At 53.2% G+C, this 18,813-nt stretch overlaps 5 protein-coding genes across 5 annotated transcripts; 2 read left to right on the forward strand and 3 right to left on the reverse strand.

The window, feature by feature from the left end:
• Positions 1 to 8: 8 nt before the first annotated feature.
• Positions 9 to 1,488, reverse strand: PG997_011955 (uncharacterized protein; the record flags this gene model as incomplete). The annotated part of the gene is made up of 2 exons (XM_066816270.1): positions 9 to 117; positions 779 to 1,488. The coding sequence occupies 2 exons, from the start codon at positions 1,486 to 1,488 to the stop codon at positions 9 to 11; spliced, it is 819 nt and encodes a 272-aa protein (XP_066661962.1).
• Positions 1,489 to 2,553: 1,065 nt separating this feature from the next.
• On the forward strand, positions 2,554 to 3,096 carry PG997_011956 (uncharacterized protein; the record flags this gene model as incomplete). The annotated part of the gene is made up of 3 exons (XM_066816271.1): positions 2,554 to 2,579; positions 2,734 to 2,866; positions 2,923 to 3,096. The coding sequence occupies 3 exons, from the start codon at positions 2,554 to 2,556 to the stop codon at positions 3,094 to 3,096; spliced, it is 333 nt and encodes a 110-aa protein (XP_066661963.1).
• Positions 3,097 to 4,874: 1,778 nt separating this feature from the next.
• Positions 4,875 to 5,542, reverse strand: PG997_011957 (uncharacterized protein; the record flags this gene model as incomplete). Its single annotated transcript, XM_066816272.1, has 2 exons — positions 4,875 to 4,945; positions 5,233 to 5,542. 2 exons carry the CDS (start codon positions 5,540 to 5,542, stop codon positions 4,875 to 4,877), a joined length of 381 nt encoding a protein of 126 aa, XP_066661964.1.
• A 6,190-nt stretch (positions 5,543 to 11,732) lies between these two features.
• On the reverse strand, positions 11,733 to 13,452 carry PG997_011958 (Type 2 glycosyltransferase; the record flags this gene model as incomplete). The annotated part of the gene is made up of 4 exons (XM_066816273.1): positions 11,733 to 12,005; positions 12,065 to 12,293; positions 12,430 to 13,284; positions 13,370 to 13,452. The coding sequence occupies 4 exons, from the start codon at positions 13,450 to 13,452 to the stop codon at positions 11,733 to 11,735; spliced, it is 1,440 nt and encodes a 479-aa protein (XP_066661965.1).
• A 3,870-nt stretch (positions 13,453 to 17,322) lies between these two features.
• On the forward strand, positions 17,323 to 17,559 carry PG997_011959 (uncharacterized protein; the record flags this gene model as incomplete). The annotated part of the gene is made up of 1 exon (XM_066816274.1): positions 17,323 to 17,559. One exon carries the CDS (start codon positions 17,323 to 17,325, stop codon positions 17,557 to 17,559), a length of 237 nt encoding a protein of 78 aa, XP_066661966.1.
• Between the last annotated feature and the right edge of the window lie 1,254 nt (positions 17,560 to 18,813).

The raw sequence follows: 18,813 nt of genomic DNA on the forward strand, positions 1-18,813 counted from the left end.
GAAGAAACTTAATAAGAATTCGGGGCCGTGAGAGGAAATATGCGCGTAAAGGCGCACTCGCACACGCGCCGGTTCAAAGCAGACGCGACGGAGAGCATCTTTCCAGAGCACACGTTCCTGGATTCTCTCGAGAGTGCCGCCAGTGCCCTTTACCATGATTTTATACTGTGGTTCTCGACGCCTGCCCAACCGTACGAAGCTGTTGGTATCACTAATCATGACTCACACCAGAGGTCGGTGCGCCGGGTGTTTTGTGAAAGGAAAGATGTTAGGATAGGAGAAAAACGTGACTTCGATTCTGTTGGAACCCTTAGGATTTCAAGGTTGAAAACACGAAGTTGTCGAGTGGTAATTACACATGGTGACATGCGAACGAGTTCGTTACGTTATGTACAGTAAGTATGCATGCATCTTCCTAATGGATGGTTGCTAAAATGTTGATACATGAGAATATGAATCACGTATCCAAACCCCATGGCCAACGCCTGCATAGACCCAGACAGAGGACGGAAGGAGACAAGTGATATCGAGTACTTAACCCACTCCGTGCATGATGTCGAGAGAAAGGTGAGCAGCAGTAAGTCAAAAGTAAAAAGGGGTATCATTTCTTCCTGTATGCTCCAAACAGCATCGTCACTCCATCAATCAACCCATGGTTTTGCCAGAAAACTCCAATCCTTCCAACCCAACCCAGAAAACTCCTTCCCAAAATCCCAAACCGTTCATATCGTTTCGTCTTTCCTCCCCCATCCGTGCCTCTCCGTCTCTCCCCTCATACCATACGACGGCGACTCTGCCGACCTCCAGCCCCAGCCCCCCAACCTGCACATTCTCGCCCCCCTGCAACCTCTTCTGCACCGCCGCCAGCGCCGGGAAACTAGCCGCCGGGCACCCGTCGCCCGTCCTTCCCGTCCTGTCGAAGTTGAAGTTCTGCAGCGTATTCACAATCGCATTGATGCGCGCCCGGTTGCCCGCCAGCGACGTATCGCCCCCGCCCGCCGACGGGTCGGGAAAACTGACGGGCACCGACCCGGCCTTGCCCCGCGCCACAAACGCCGTCAGCGCCGCCGCCACCTCGGCCTTGGGCGGCGGGCACGTGCAGGGGATGTTGATGCCGTTGGCGCCGACGCAGCTGCCGGGCTGGGACTTGCTCGGCACGCCTGCAGCGAGGCCGTAGTCCGGGATGACGGACTCGCTGATGGCGCCGGTCTGGTTGCTGCCGTTACCGCCCTTGCCGTTTCCGTTACCGTTGCCCTTGCCGACGGTGGCGCTGGGAACGGCGGCACTGTTGGTGGCGGTGCCGCTGGACTGGGCAAGACCTGCAGCCGGCGTGCCCTTGTTGTTGTTGTTGTTGTTGTTGTTGTTGCCGGCGGCGGCACCCTTTCCGCCCAGCTGCTTGTCTGCGGCTGCGGCGGCTCCCACATCGGCGCCTGTCGGCATGCCGAGTGCGGCGGTAGCGAAGCAGAGAACGACGGTGGTGAACTTCATCTTGTCGGAGGTCTTTGGTGAAACCTGATGTAGATGGTTGGTGGGTGAAAAAGGTGGGCAAAAGAAGTAAATATAGTATATACAGAAAGAAGAAGAAGAAGAGCTGTGCCAGCAGTATCTCGACCGGCGAGTGACGAAGAAGAGATAAGGCGGATGGACGGAGCGAGATCTGCTTGGTGTTGGGAGATCACTGACTGGGAAGGATGGTCGATCATTCAAGTCTAACCGAGGGCGACGTCGACGGTATTTATGAACAGACACATCTGCCATCGAAGTCGCATTCAAGTAATAAATATACTACTATTATACGCCTCATTAGAACAATCGACCGCGAAAGACATGACCATTAATCCCTGTCTGACGTTTCCATAACGTCGCAGTCGCTGCGACGAAGCAATTGTCCATTCGGCCTCTTAACGAAAAGAAATTATGGCGTGGTGTTGCGTGCCCGTTTCAAACGCCGCCTCCCGCCAGACCGACCAGCCAATGTGGGATCGCAGCATCCTTGAAACCCATCGACATCAAAACGATCAAAACCTCCCGAGGCGGTTCGGAAAACGTCGCACGAAGATGGAATGGTAAAACAAAACACCAGCAGTCGCGCGGCAAATGGTTGCAAATGCTAAAGACAGACAGATAGATCCCAACAGGCAAGGGAAAATATGGAATTGATTGACGGTTCGAGATCTCGTGTCCGGTCTTTTTCGTCTGATCTCGGTGCTGATCGTTGTTTCTAGATCTGCAGCTGGCCCCAGCGTTTTCTGGAGAAACCAGGGCCTGGCCAGGCACGGACTGAGAGAGCAGTGCACAGAGGATTGCCTAGATTGCCTGTAGTCCAGCTGTGCTGCGAGCTGTGTGTGAGGCTGTCTGGCTGTCTTGTCTTGGCGGCCAGGCCAGGCCCAATTGACCATGTTTCATCCTCTTCCCCGGGGGAAACACACAGCAAAAAAGACGTTTCAATACAATCCCACCTGCGTTTCGATTTTCTCTAGGCGATGCAAGTAAGCGGCGGCGGCGATACATAACACATTTCACTTATATCGCCTCATTCGACTCCAATACCTCATGATTCTGGATAAAGTTGTCGTGGTGTTTTACTAGCGCCCGTCCGTCCCTCCAACCCGCTTCGCATTCCCCCCTTCCTCATATCCACCAAGTGCAGCAGCCAGTCCTCACAGCATGCATACTCTTTCGAGTGGCCCCTTTATCATCAAGCAGGTTGCGCTCGCCTACAGGAGGCGAAAGTAAGGAGAGGAAGAAGGACCCGCCCGTCCATCCAGATGAACAGGACTCTCTGCCCATCCACCTCGCCGAGGTCGCCATCGCCACGAGGTATCACCTGAGCAAGGTTCCCTCTTCCAAGCGAGAGCGGCCGAAGGTTCGCAATGGTCGCGGCATATGCGCTGGCTTGCTGGTACTGCCTCCTTTTTGCAGATTCGGCGTCAGATGACCCTCGAGACTGGGCGCGCGATTGGGATCCCCCAACGGAGCAAGCCGCCTGCCCAGTACATCGTTGCTGCCCGATATAACCGATACTCGTTATCGGGCACTCAAATGCCAGAGGTTTATCACGATGTGGTGCCAGCCCTTCTCGACTTCGAGGCCTGACAAGATCACAGGCCTGCCGCTGGCATGGCCATGTTGTGTAACATCGGGAAGGAATGCCCGATTAGGTAATCTCTGGCAAAGTAGACCTCCGAGAGAGATCGTTGTCAGAGAACGAACGTTCTACCTACCAGCACCCAAGTAAGAACATAAAAAACAGGACTCATGTGGCATGAAGCACCATGACCATTGCTCCTATCGATGAGATGAGGGTGTGAGCGCGATGATTAATAATGCTGATTGGTGGTGTTGCTGATGCGTGTATGTAATACACGACGGCAAAAGGAAAGGACCTTGCGCCCACCACCACTGCCCAACACCATGACTGGTTTTCGTCATAACCACCACCGCCTGTATCTCGATTTGAACAGACAACAAGACGGCGGTCGCTGCCAAACGAGCAGGCACGCACATATTCACATGGGAGAGGAAAGAAAAAGAAGAACAGTTAGTCTGTGTACGTTGAGAATGAAAAACTGACGTTAGATGAGGTAAGAGCTCACATATGATATGTACAAGAGGGAAGCTATAAGAATGTAGTGCATATTAGGGGTGCAGACCGGTAGGGGTGCAGGTCTAGAAGCACGATACCTCGTATCGGCAGCTGGTCCCTGATCCGCATACGCGCGCGCGCACACACACACACACTCGGGAACCCGTCTGCTTGGTTGGGTAAGTATGGGGAGATAGGGATGGGCAAGCGGTATGGGGTATGTGCGTGCGCGAGCGCGCGGCAGGGTGATGAGCCAGGGCACCGTCGAAGTGGGTGGTGATACAGCATGATGCTAATGCCGCCACAGCGACAGACCATGTATCTGCGTCTTGTATTACATGTATTCTTTTTTCTCTCCGGGGGATGGTGTGTGGGAGAGGCGTTCTCGACCGTCGCCATGCTTGCTCACATCATCAAATGCCATGGGTCGCGCGTGGAAGAGCCGCATACCACACCACCTCGAAGATACCCCAGATCTACCGGACAAGGGGGGTATGGTGGTTCATTGCTGCAATAGGGAATTGTAAAGAAGTCACCATCATCACCATCATCATAGCTCCGTCACAACTCCACCTTGCGGTGGCTTGCTTATATGGGAATCACATCACACTCGCGGTCGTCCAATCGCGACCTGATTCTCCCCTCGGATACATGGGAATTCCGGGAAGGCAGAAAAGTCAGTAGATGCTTGTGACTGGAACGGGCAGGGGGTTGCAAGTAAGCTTACTTTCCACCATGCTTACCAAACCCACGGATCCGGGAAGCTACCTCTGATACGAGGTGAGTCCGTGGATGTGGGAAAACGCAGCAGACGCTCACCGAGGTAAGCTAGGCCATGTTAGGTGAGAAACCCATTACCCTTTCCGGTGCCGTGTCAGAGCAAATGACGTGAAGGCATGCCGCGCCATTGACCAATGACGGGTCGCAAACATGGATTCTCCAAGGTGAGTGGCTTGCGTAGACGTGCCAGCCTGTGCCGAATATGGAAACATCATGACCAACCCTATCAGTACGATAGCATTCAACCTCATCATCTTAGGATACGACACAGGCATGAAGAGAAAACTGACCGCCAATGCGACTGCGCCGATACGTGATGGTCTCGACGGGCGTGAAAATGGAGGGTTGCTCAATGTCTCCGCGCAGTGATATGTGATATCAGGCTTCATTTCGTGTACATGCTCACTCGGAGGAATGTATGTATCCCGTGTAACGCATTTGTTTGTGTGTGTTCCTTCCTCGGGCTAGTCAAGAAGCGCGGCGGTATGTGTGTGCACACAATCGATGTTCATCGTGACTGTCGAGCGGTATCGCCAATGGGCTCAGCCCAGCCCATCTCAGCGAACTTGTCATGGCCGCCTTGTTCAGTAAATTATGTCCACATGAGTAGAGAGTGAACGCTGTCTGTCGTGTGTGACGAGACTGTGCCCCCAGACAGACTCGTAACGGTAACGGTCTTGATTTCACGTTTTCATCCCTTGTCATACATCCCCTCATAATGCACGCAATTGCATGATGCAAGCAAGGTCGCAGGAAGCGTGCATGGTGCAGTAGTGCGGTGCTATTGAGCCTGTGCGAAAGAGAGAAAAGAGAGATCGCTCGCAGGCAGTCAGCAAAGCCACACCACACACCAATCCGGCGCTCACCCCTCACACCCTCCAGTTCGTCGGTGCCCACCCACACAGGCGACAGGGCCGTTGATTCGGCCAGTTCGAGAATGTCCCGGATGTACACTGCTGGTTGCTCCTTGGGTGCCGTTTGTGTGCTATGCCGTCCGGATTGCCATGAATCCACTCCAGAACTCTGTTTCCGGCGAGCTGCATGGCCATTGTCACCGCCGCCGCCTGTGGCAGCACCCTTAATGGGTCCTTCTAGCGGTACGGCATCGGGGATTGCGGCTGCTTGTTGCGAATCGCCCAAAGTCGCTCCAAAATTTCCATGTGTAGTCGATAGCATGGTAGCATTGCCGGCCCTACTTGCATCTTCCTTCATATATGTAACCCATTTGACGTGCATACGGAACTACGACAGGATCTCGTATGATGCTCATGCAAGATGCAGCCGAACGCAATAGGCAACCAATTTTAAGTACATGGCAAGAATAGGTATTCGCCAGCTTGTCCAGTCCACGTCATTCGGAACATGCCATCTAGGCAATTGAGATAGGCTTTTGGTTCGGGGCTATCGGGATCAAGGGATCGGCGGTATGCGGGGTGACAATATGAGACAAAAGGGTCAGTCTGCTTCGTGGCATGCGAAGGGATAAGGTAATGCGAAACCGTATGGAGTCATCATTACAAGCTCGTCTGCTGGTGGTTACCGAGGAATATTGACAGATCACCAACGTTGAGGGACGCGCACCTCGCGAGTCTAGACTCCTGTGTTGTGCTTGCTGTAGGAAATATGTAGATAGCGACTACTTGCTCCCTCCGAGGCTTGGCCTGATAAGCTTGTCTCTTAGGGACTCTCAGTGGGCGGGCAGCCGTTGGAAGGGCGGCGAGATGTACTTTGGCACCTGCTGTGATTGGACGTGAGGAGCTGTAGCGACCATCAGAACGTGCCGTCCCCAACACGACGAAGGTATGTATGTAAGATAATAATAGCAATGGCTGATTGGGTAGCTGAAGGACTCACAGCGCATGCAGCTCTAAAGCAGCCAAAGAAACAACATCAACGTCACTCATACACTCACTGGTCTCGGCAACAGAAATCAACTTTTGGGTTCCTTGGTAGCGAAGGCAAGCGTCGGTCGTGCACACAATCATCGTACATACTGTAGCACCGCCCGTCGGAGTTCGTGAGCGAGTGCGATATCTGGGCGCGCGCTGACACCATCTCGTCCGATCCAACTGGAAGCGGAAATGGGCCACAATTGTTTCCGCGAATGGCATCCAGGAATCCGTCGAGGAATTTCCGTAATTGGACAAGGTGGCGGAGGACGGAGGCTAGGTGCCACGGTGCGTGTTGAGTAGCTGGCACCATGGTCCGTCGCTGGTCGCCTTGCCGCCCTCTAGACGGCTAGAAGTTGCCTGGATCTTCCGATGATCCTCAAGGTCGACTGCTCCAATCAATTACTTCCCGGGCCGCCCGACGCCAGATCGTCGACTGGACGAACTAGTCAACTGTCATGTGCTGTCTCGAATCGCTTCATTGTAGAGGCGCGCGTAGGTTGGTGGTCAATCCTACCCTGCCTCGAGCTCCGATGATGGTTCTGTCCAAGGTGGTAACCCGAAGCATCCTTCGAGATCGCATATTCCAATGGATGGCGAGATCGGCAGCAAATGACTGGGATCCAGAAGGCCCTTTGCGGAATGTCCACATGCAAACCGATTGTACCCAATTTGTATGTCTCAGGTTTCTTTTGCTCCCAGGTCACACAAACCCCGCAGTTTCCACGCGACACGGCAGAAAGATGGTGTCAACGCCGGCGATTTACTCGCTAGAGGGCCGTAATACACGTTCATATACTCATATATAGCATGCGCTTGAAGTAGACGATCAAGGCATTGGAGTAGTCCTTCAAGCAAATCATAGGGTTGGTCGGTTTGCTGAATCCAGCTGCGTCTGGGACGGCGCATTCGGTTGCAGCAATGTGATTCGCCAGGGACACCTCGGAAAGTCCAAACGGGCAACTCAAGGATCAGCGGGGTTGGAGTGAAAATGACAGCAGCTCTACTGTACGAAACCACCAGGACTCGAGCTGGAACTATTCAGTTCGCAGAGGCCAGAGGGTTCCCGATCGTCGTCGCGATCACCTCCGCGATGCTTAGCCAGTGGGTAGAGAGCCCGTATTTTTGCCAGGTGCGGAGCAGCGTTTCCGATGCGCATAGGCGATACTGATCTTGCCTCGTTCGTCTGCCTGCCTTGAAAATTCTGCTATGGTGCCGGGTGCTGCGATATGACAGATGGGCGGACGGCCTGCTCCATCACGAGAGTGGCATCGAGTCACGATCGCTCCGCAATCGTAACGAGCCAGTATGACCAAGCGTTTCGGTGCTTGCTGGCGAATGGATGCGATGGGGTACTCGACAGCAGGTCGAGGTCTCCTACAGTAGCTCCCTGGCTCCGTCTAACAATCTTGAGAGGAAGCGAATAGGGGTCCCCACTCTTCGGTTCCAATCGTGCATTGTGCAGATGCAGGTCCAAGTCGAAAAGGATAAGCGTGGGTCGCCGAGCTGGTTGCCGTACTCCAAAAGATACCTGCCGGCGACTTGCTCACCCCCTGGCCGTGGCTTCAGTATATATTGATCTGGATGCTAAAAAGAGACGATCCACCGGCATGGGCGCGCACTATCTTCCTGCATGCTTAGTGGCGCGACTAGATCAGAGCCATCGCAACCGACCCTTTCAAAGGTGGTGTCCTGTCTCAGCCTTGACATCTCGTCAGCAGAGCAGGGAAGCTATAGAACTTGTTGGATGGGCCAACGACCAATGCTGATCGACTTCGAGACGTAGCAATGTGCGATGCGCTTGCTTCAGGAGCATTGCTATCCGCGAGCTTCAAAGGTAGATTGTCCCCGTGGTGGACAGCCAAGTTTGGCAATCCGGTTTTCTTTTCGTTCTCGTCGACATCTTTGCTCTACAGCTCCTCATTGAAGCGAATCGCCAGGACGAAGTATCGGAGCAAGTTGCCGGTTTGTATACCCGAAGCTTCTCACTGCGCCGAGGGTACTTGGAGAATCTGGGGTGGGCATGTCACAAGGCTACTGCTGCTATCAGGTAGGTAAGTCTGCAGGCAGGCAGGGCAATACCTAGCTCCATCGTCGGCTGTCGCGCGACGGTCCGAATTGACATGCAAACAACGACCGTTTAACGAAAACGGCATGAACGGGGGTTGCCTGAGCAAGCCTAGTGCGGCATGCTATGTTCATGTCGGGGGGCGAAAACGTCGCGAGAAAGCTGAAAGGCAAGTGAGTGCATTCATTTCATGCAACGGCGGAACGTAAGTCTGTGAGGCAATGCTAGAGAAATCAAGAGAGCCAGCCAGCATAGCATAGCATAGCATGTGCAAATAGTTGGTCAAGCCGACCTTTGGACGAGAAAGCTGATTGCTGCTGCTCCTTGTCCTTGTCCTTGATGTTGAGGAATTCTGACATGTGAGGGATGCAGATGTGGTGTGCGTGTGGCTGCAGATTGGACAGGCCATATCGCCCGCCGCACAGGAGGGGACCAGGTTCTCTGCAGCGAGACGTATGCAAGCGGTGATTGCTACTTTGCTCGGTGGTGATTAGCCGGAGCAGAGAGGGCTTCTAGCCATGCACATGTATGTAGGAACCCATCTCGATGTTTTGCGCTGGCTGCATGCAGAAGGCCGAGTTGGGCAAAAGATGGGCGAGTCGGGCTTATTGGGGATGGTGGATGGGACCATTGATTGCTGAAACACGACGGGAGGGAAGAAGAAAAACCTGCCATGTGTTCTTTGCGAGCCGCTTGCTTGCTCGCCCGTCAACGGATTGGGAAGAGCCTCTGATGGAGAGCCATTGCCGTGATCGCGAGGACAGAATCGTGAAGCGGATGGCCAAGGTACCGGAGGTGGCATGGATCCAGTTCATGATCGTTGTGGGGAATTCACGAATTCGTGCAGGACGAGAAGGGGGAAAAAAGAAAGAGAGAAAAAAGGAAAGAAGTACCCGTCAAGTACTCTCAATTGAAGCTTCCCCCAAAACGACAGTTGCATGCGCCCTGTAACGAACCTAGCAACATGGAATGCTGGCAGACCCAAAATCCATCAATTATCCTGAACTGCCCGGGCAGTTGACCAGTGATTTGAAATACGGTCCCTGATCGATCAATGTATCTTCCAAGCGTGACCCAACTTTTTGCAGTTTAATTGAAGGCAGGGAAGCCGCAAAGCAGGGCCTCTGCATCCGGACAGCAGGCGATCTGGGTATGATAGTCTTGTGGTGCTCTCCCGTCGACGATCTACGTGTGTACCTTGAACCAGAGATCAAGCGCGGAACATCAATGAATGTCTGGGGGCTGGCTGGCGGGCTGGCAGTGTCGCTCAGCAACACCACTTGCCCCTCCAAAGACTGGATGGAAGAAAACTGGAGCGTTCGTAACTTCCAAGTTTTGCCATTTTTCCCTCGTACCGTCCCAATCTGCGGGGTTTTTATTACTTAAATACATTGATGCTCTACTGACTTGGCCAAGGCAAAAGTACCCCCTGGCCCCCAGCCATCAATGGTTGATTGATTGATCATGGAAGTTAGGTCTGGCACTGGGTCTAGCTTAGGTACATCAAGCAGGTAGAGCTAGCTACGGGCGATTAGGTTAAGCACCACAGCGCTCTCTAGTGGGTAAAATCTCACAGGTACTTGCCTGCACCTTGCTAGTTTGACGATGTCCGCCTTATATACCTCTCGAACCATGGTTTGCCTCGGGACTATTTCGCCTTGATCTACACAGTATACGGGATCTACCTTGAGATGGCGTTCTTGACAGCGGAACTAAGGGAAAAAAGAAAGGATGTGCGTGCGACCCGTGACTAATGTGTAGGTAGGTTGGATAAAAACAACTCAACGACTGCGCGTACATACATATGTACCTACAGGCCAACCTGCAACCTACCTTACCCATGATACTTGCTGCTGCTGCTTGCCGGACTGGACTGTGCACTCACTACCCATGAAGGAATCCCCAGGGTCCAGCTTGGGGTGGAGCAGGTGCATAGAGGAGGGGGAGGAGGGGCAGTCGTTGGAGCTCTGCTCGCCTATACGGAGCGATGTACGTAACCCAATATATCTCTGACGGCCTGCAAAGATCTGGCGGATTACGTCGGGGGTGGTATCGGGGTGGTGGTATGGGTTGCCTGTCTCACTCGACCCCATGTTTCTTATAGCTTTCCCGAGAATACCAACCGGTCCTGTCCATCATGGCCCTGGTCCATCGAAGTCACGTTCGTGGATATAGACGAGGGACAGAGGCAGAGTGGCCAATATCTGTCTGTCTATGTTCGCCGCCGTCGGCCCCCGGTTTGCTCGCACGCCATATCTCCGCGCACCGTATGCGATTGCAGAACAGTATGTAGTTCGGCTCACCAATGAGATCTAAAACCACGCAGCAGAGCCTCGGACAAGGATTCCCAAAAAGACCACTTAATGAGATAAGACAGGGGTGGTACGCTGTCCCTCCATTGGTAGATCTCCGTTCGTTCGGCTTTGACATGACTCGAGCCATGCGCGTCTAAGGATGTACGCGCTACCTAGCGGTAGGTCAAGGATAATCGATGGTCAAGTGGCCCGCAGAGAGGAAAAACTCCGGCGATCTCCTTACTGAATACATACACACTTGCAGGTAACTAGGTATGACGACGATGCCTTCGTTTTGTCACGAGCTTGCCAAGCAGAGTAGTCGGGAGCGAGCGAGCGAGAGACGGAGCGAGGGAGAAAGCCTGTTTGAAGCAATAGTATTACCCAATTTCATGGTCTGTCCTAATCTATGAATGAGCCGTCGCAATCAAACCAGACGGCGCAGCCATGTATGTATGTGCAAATAAGAGTCGCAATCTATTGCCACATCTGACCAAACAGGCGCTGTCTAGATATTGCCTCTCCCCCTACCAAGAAACTTTTGTGTTTTTCCCAAGAAGTAAGAAAAACCAATAAGATCATCCAAGGAAAAGGGTATGCTATGTATGTTTTCCAACCAGTCGCATATGCAGAAACAACCAGACAACCACCAGACGGGGGAGGGATAACCACGCACACACACCCCCGCATACACAACAGTCTTTTTAGTTTTTGTACCACCACCACCACCAACCAACCAACCAACCACCATCATGGAGTATGGAGTGTTGATTATATACCAACGAAGAAGAACGTCAGCTGCGCCCATGGCCAATTAGAGGGCGCGCGACTCCAACAGGGTCGGAGGGATCATCTGGTCCGTCTAGCAGAAAAACAAAAGTGTAAAACTAGAGGAGCCAGTAAAAAAGGTGAAAGTAGAGGGAACAGAGGCCGAGTACTGTTGAACCTCGACTCCGGTTCTCTCCCGAATCCTCTCCTCGACAAAAGGGGGTTAAGGCAATAAAAGATAAAAAACAAGGTTCTTCAATTTCGAATCTGATTTTCGTGAATCATAATAGGGCGTGTGATCGTTACATCCAGCCAGGTCCGTTTCTTTCCAAATGGATCTCGGCTGATCATGATGAGTCCTGGGGCGTCTTTTCGTTCATCGAGATGGTCCGCTTTTCCGACACCACCGACACCACCGGCATCTCCTCTTCGTACTGCAGTGCCAGCAGGGCCTTCTCGCGGGCCGACGCCGATCGGGCGTGGGAGACGCGTTTCGCGAGCACCGTGTCGAGATCGTCGGGTCGCTTTCGCGGCGTCAGAGTCGACTCGTGCGGGCCCGGGTGAGGCGCCATGCGCAGGCTGTCGTGGGCATCACCGTCAGGTCGACTGCCCCAAGACGTCTAGTCGATCGCGTTAGTACACCCCGGATAGTAGTCGGTTGGCTGTGGTGCAAGCTTACCATATTCAGTGTGATCAGGGCATAGATCTTGATGAGGCCATGGAAGTAGCCAAAGATGATGGAGACGGGATAGAACATGATGTCCTGGGGATAGCGGCGCCAGAGGCCAAGAAGCTTAACGACCTTGGTGAAGGCAAACATCCAGACGAGTTCGGCAATCAGGGCGTAGTGGCGGGTTTCCGGGTCCCAATTGGCGGTGCCCCACCAAAGCGACAGCAGAATCAGGGGTCTCCAATAAAGGCCAGCGAGGTAAAGGTTGCCAGGTGAAGAGCGTACGTGCACCAAGGCTGCTGACTACGGCCGGGAAAAAAGAGTATTAGTTAAATGTCCAATAAAAAGATAGAAAAAATAATAGAAAAACTCACGTAATCACGTATCGCTCCTTGACCAAGCTCGTCCAGTTGCTGCGCCAGTTGCTGCGTGCCCATCGCGAACATTGGTACATGAACTTCATACCGTACTCCAGCGTCGTCTCAATCTCGCATTCCTTCTCGTACTGGATCCAGGTCTTCCACTGGTGGTTGACGAGCCATCGCGTCACGAAGTTGTCGTCGTCGGCGTTAAGAATGTACTTTCCCCACCGCTCGCGCTGGAACCCGTCGAGGAAGTCGCCGCTCGAGAGGATCTCCGATCGGTAGGCGCCGGTGCGGCCAGACATGCACGAAGTTCCGCCGTCCATGTTGTGCGTGGCCGAGATCTCGAAGTTGCGTCGCTCAATGTAGGCAGCGCCAAGCCAGTTCCAGATGTTGTCCGACCACGACGCAGTGCGCTCGCGGCGTACGCGCTGGCAGGTGCCGACTCCTCCAATCTTGGGGTCCTCGAACGGGGCGAGAATCCAGGGCAGCAGGGTCGGGGGCCACCAGACATCGTCATCGGCCATGATGGTGATCTGGGTGGTGACTTCGGGCAGGGCCTTGCAGACTTGGAGGCGCTTGTTGGCAATGTCGGTGCAGAGAACGCGGATGTTGGAAGACGGCAGGGACTTCACAAGCTTCTGCAGCGCCGATAACTTGTCGCGGGTAGTAATCATGATCATCTGGTGGGGCTTGCAGGCCAGGATGCTCTCCAACGAGGTACGCAACTCCTCCGGGGCATTGTGTATGGTGGGGATGACAACCGTCACGTCAGAAGGGGTGTATTTGGGTTCGGCCGGGATCGGCTTCGACTTGTACATCCAATGACTAGTTGTGTGAACAATCGTGCGAGTATAGCGCCATAGCCTGGATCTGGTCAGCCGCCGTACACCAAGAAAAGAAAGAGCTGCGCATTGGCTTTAGTGAGAAGCCGAAGTGCACCGTAACTTACCAGAGACCAATGTGGAACTTGAGCCACGAGGGTGTCAAGAAGAACACCCAGACCGCTGCAAGGAAGGAAGCGATGTCGAACATGGTGCCGGGAACGGTGATCAGGTCCTGATATGCCGGTATAGGTTGAGAGGCTGTGAAGTTCAAGTGGTCGTAGAAAAGAGACTAGACGTGGTTGTTTGCCTGCCAATAGTGACCATCGAATGTCCTTGGGTTTCTCCAACTCCAAGAGTGATAATAGCGGTGGTGTTGTGAAGTGTCCCAGGGGGCTGCGGAGCAGTGGCCAATCTCGAGCAGTCTCTATGATGAATCTGGCGGTTGACGATTATAATGAAGAAAAAAAGAAACAAGGGCCCAAATGAAGATGTTGGAATCTTTATTTTCTAATTGGTAGCCTTTTTTTCTTTAGCCGACGAACCCTCGAGATTGCGGACTGAACGAGTGGGTGAGGACAAACGACGGTTTGACTCAACGGGCGTAGGTGTGTGTTGTTGTTGTTGTTGTTGTTGTTGTGCTGAAGGTGGTAGATGGGATGAAGCGGTAGATACTCCAGAATCAACGGGAGGGTGAACCTTTCGAAGGAACCAACAGCTATGCCTCGGGTCGTATGACTGTATTTCGACAGCACACCACTCACGAACACGGCGAGAAGAGCGAGAGAAGGATGGATGCTTGCGAGAGCCTCAACAATCAACCTCTGCTGCTTCTTTTCTTTTCCAGTCCCGACCAGATACGACGACGGCAACAACGAGAGCTGACCTGGAAGAACGACTGAAGTTCAAGCTCCACACACGAGAACCCGAGTATAATTATACAATAGGAGAGAGATAGATCAAAGAAACACCCTAAAGAAAAGAAGTCATTGATAAAAGTGCAATGAGCTTCGAAGGGATATATATAATCAAGAATACCAGAGGAACGAGACGGGTCCAGAGCCCGGAGGACGGGGAGAGATATATAGTTGAACGCTCGTGAGCAAGAGAGAGCCCTTGTGTGTGTGTGCGGATATAGGTTGATGTACACATACTCCGACAAGGGTCGACATGCGTCTCCATCCACCCATCCATACTGGCTAGGTTGGTATGATGGGGACCCATCAGCCGAACGGTCCATGGTTTGAGCAGGCCCAGCACCACATAGCGACCTATACGGTTAGATTGATGCATGTGTGTATTGCTTAGATCCAAACGTCCCAATAAATGACGAAGTCGACTAAAAGTAGTCCGGATGTCCACTCCACGGCCTGCAAGAGGTTGCAGTCTCGCTCAGTGTGGGTGTGGGTGAATGAGAGCGAGGGCAGCAGGCAGAGAGGGCCATCGAGCCAGCAGCGGGTAGTCAGTCAGTCAGTCAGGCAGTGTGCGAAAGTGCAATGCAGCAGCGACTATGGGCCGACTTGATGTTGATACACTAGCCTAGCCCGTTACGTACCTCGAGGATGGAGCAAATGTACCTACCTATGCCTGGCCTGCTGGGTTTATTCGCTATTCGACCAGGGCCCTGTCGCTTTGCACCTCGACCTCGAAAAAAGCACGAGCACTGAGGGCGGCAAAGATGGGGAAAAGGTCCAAGATTGGAGCATGGATGGCGGCCGTTTACGAGGGTGTCAGGGTGTCCATAGGTTGTGAGGTCAAGATACCGATTGTACATACCTACATGAGCAACCAAACCGAGGTATTGCTTGACGCAAATCGACGTCTTGCTTGATTAGTCAATAATTTTCGAGCCGTTCCTCCCAGTCATTTGCGCTGCCGTCGATTTCTTAGTGACAAGTACGTCTTAGCTGTTGTCAGCCGACTTTTAGTCGCCTAGGTAGGGACTTTCCCTAGGGGGCTCGTGTCAAAACTGCTAGGCCTTCTTGCCGTTCTCGCACTTTTTCCCTTCTCCTTCTTCTTCTTCTTCTTCTTCTTCTCGCTTCCGTCTCTTGCCCTCTCGTCCTCTGTTCATGCTGCTGCGGCCGGGGGAAGGAGGACCAGGCTCGTATGTGCAGCAAGTAGCTTAAGTTGCAGTGGGTATGCTGCTGGATGGCTGGATGGGTATACCTTACCTTACATGGGAAGCGAGAGTTGATAGTCGAGGGTCTCCCCTCCATTCTCCAATAAAAAAATTGCTAAAAGCCGTCTACAACATCGGTACGCGCAAATTGGGATCCCTGCGGCGTACGGGAGGAATCGTAACCAAATATCCATCAACATCCAGGGAAGTCCAGTTGAAAGATTGCAGAGGTACATGGCCTGCGAGAAGAGGGGTGGTGGGGTTCGCTGGCTGCTAGGCCAGGTGCTACTACTGCACGGCCGGGGTTCTCAGTAAATGAAGCGGCGGCTGGGGCTAGGTTTAGGTTAGTTGACGGATTGGCCTTAGCAGCTAGGCCAGTACCTACTGCACTAATACGCGAAACGAAGGAGAGACGAGAGACCAGAGACCAGAGACCAGAGACCAGAGACGAGAGGCCTGCACTGCAGACTGCGGACTGGACTGGACTGGGACGGCTCCAGAGTTGCAGGACAAGAGAGGCCGAGGTGGGTTGGTTTTCTTTGATGATGACGGCCTGTCATTGATGTAAGTGGCCGTGATCCATCCCCGGGTGTTCTTAACAGAGATTGTATTATTACTATGACAACAGTACGTGTATATGTACGTCGCAGCTTGGGGAAAGCCTGCCTGTCTGCCTGCTCCTCGGCGATGTCTGTTCATTAACATCCAAGATATAATATATTGCAGTTGCAGGTGGCACGTATGTAGGAATATACCAAAAGAGTATGTTATGCACTTGATGCTTGGAAGATCCCGATGGCTAGGTAACTTGCCAACGTCAAATCCTACCTCACCACCCATCTACCCTGACCCTCGCTAGGCGTCGGCAAGGTCTGGCTGGCATGGCATGTATGTAGATTAAACTGCGACGACACCAATACTACGTACTTTACTGGCCTTGGAATGCGATCCCTGCGTTTGTAACCGGCGCGCCGTTACACGTTTAGCACGTCTTGCCGTTACATGCCTGCTACCTACACACACCTACACTCACACACACACGGACGCACACGCACAAATACACATTTACAGTACTACACACACGTGTTTAATAAAATCCCTATTATCCTATCCCGATCTCGACTTCACTGCATCAGCATCAATTTGGACGCGCAACCTCGTAATCGTCTATGGGGAGGAGGATACCAAGAGATGACCAGTCATTCAATCACTGCATTCAGCACGTTGTTTGTTTGTTTGTCGGCCTGTCTGTATTTTTTCTGTTTTCTCTGTGTTTTTTTGCCCATACAGTACGCGCGACGAACGTGGCAAGACTCTCATACTCGGCGTTTCCACTCCGTGCCCGCCCAATTACCCTAGATAACGGTTTTCGGTGGTGGGTTTCATTTCCTGAGACCCTTCTAGTTACCCAGTCACGATCATCCAACCATCGAGCCATAATTGCAGAAGCGCCCCCCTGGCAACTGGTCTGGACTTCTGGACTGGACGCGTGCGCCTTTCGATAGCCAGACAGAGATCATTTCTCTTCGGGTTCAAGCGTCATGCCATATGCCAAATCAGCTTTCGCGATTCCCTCTCGCTGGCCTGGCCTGCGTGCACAGCCATCGTCGCTCGTGCCGTGTACAGTGCAGTGCAGCCCAGGCCAGCAGTCCCCAGCCCCAGTGCCGCCCTCCAGCTAATCGCATCGTGTGAGCACGAAAAACAATATTGCCGAGGGAGGGCCAATCAAAGGCCTCGGTCCAGCTCATGGAGGAATTGGAGGCGATATTGTGGAGTAGAGCAGGCGGCCTTGTCTCTCTGCTGGGTTCAGATCTCGGGGCGAAAAGCTGCTAGCTGCTAGGTCTTGCTAGCCTATGAGGGGTCTTTTGCTGGCCTGCAGCGGCGTAGCAGGCTGTATGTAGCTCCTCCAGCAACAGGACTGGCCGGCCTCGCGCTTGGGGGAGAGAGAGAGAAAAAAAAACAATGCCCTGGCTCGCCCTGGGGTGGCACTGGCTGGGCGGCTGGGCGGCTCGAAGAGGGGGTCACCCTCTGGCCTTTGCCTCCCATAGCGTCGATCTAGAGCCTCATGATGCCGCCGTTCTCCACGGCCTTGTGAGCGCTCTCGGTGCGCTTCGTGATCCGAGTGTGCGGGATCTGCTCAGTAGTGCTTCGAGCCTATTTCCGTCCATGTTCGCGCCAGGTCTGAACGGCATCCCATAGGTCAGCCTGGAACGCTGCCCCCGACAGCTTGTTGCATTGCATTGCATTCGATTCGTATCTGGCACTGCCGCCTCCTTTGCTTTTTTCTTTCTATGGATTTTCTTCTTCTGTCTCGCGACTGCCGTGCCGTCTCTTGCCATGTTGCCGGGAAGAGCAACGCAACCCAATCAGTCACACGCCAATAGTCCAACGGAGAAACCTGGCGCTGGTAAATTACATGTAGGCAGGTGGACGAGAAGGACATTGTCGGGTCAGGTAATAAGCAAGTGGGAAGTACCCAGGTGCCAGGGGTCTTGACTTTGTCTCCGGATTTCTCACCGAGCTAGCTGGGAGCTGACTGGAGCTGCTCACCTACCACCCTGCCACCAGTGTACGTGTGTACCTAGACCTAGATTTGGATATCAACGTCCGAAGCTGCAAGGGACACAATGTGCGCGAGGCTTTCTCGGGTGCGGCGTGTGCGCGCTCGCTTCTCTTGCGCCCTGCATAAAAAAAAGCATTCAGGCTAGGTAGAGAGGCGATGCCATGCCGCCTAACAACCGTTGCAGACACTTTACTTCTTGTCACATTGTCAACGGTTTTCAGGGTCTACCTGCCGACCTATATTGGGACCTCACCTTGCTTCCGTCAGCATGTAGATAAAGCATGTATGTCAGCCAGCCAAGTACTTCCACATGGGTTGCTCTAGCGAGAAAAGCCCGCCGACGATGACATACCTACATACGCACTCACGCATGCAGACCTGCATAAGCTTGCAAGCCATTGATCATCCCCATTGGTAAGAGGTATACCTAGGTATACCGGCGATACACTTTAGCCTGTGTCTTCCGAACGCATGAAGGCTGCGCCTAGGTGGACCGAGAGAGGTCATCGTCCATGGCGAGTAGGTAATAGGTTGGCTGGCTAGCCCAGCGGCGCAGCAGCAGTTGGCACATAGTAGTAGAAGTAGAGTAGAGTAGGGCATCGATCGCATGTATTTTTTTAGCGCAAAGCCGCCGAAAACAGGTTTTCAACCGACGGACTCGAGTGCCAACTGCCACAAGCGCACACACAGGTTCTGACGACAGCCCGACGATAACGGAGTTTTCCGACGTAATTATATGCAATCACGCGACAACTACCCTTGGAAATAGTATATCGTCCTGACTCGGTTGCTCGACGACCACCCCCTCATCAGATGACATACTACCTGCCTTGCCCTTAGTAGGAGATGGGTAATGATACTACTTCTACTACTGCTGCTGCTGCTACTGG

This window comes from Apiospora hydei, assembly GCF_038363865.1.
Source record: "Apiospora hydei strain CBS 114990 chromosome Unknown utg000009l_segment0_segment0, whole genome shotgun sequence".
Taxonomy (NCBI): domain Eukaryota; kingdom Fungi; phylum Ascomycota; class Sordariomycetes; order Amphisphaeriales; family Apiosporaceae; genus Apiospora; species Apiospora hydei.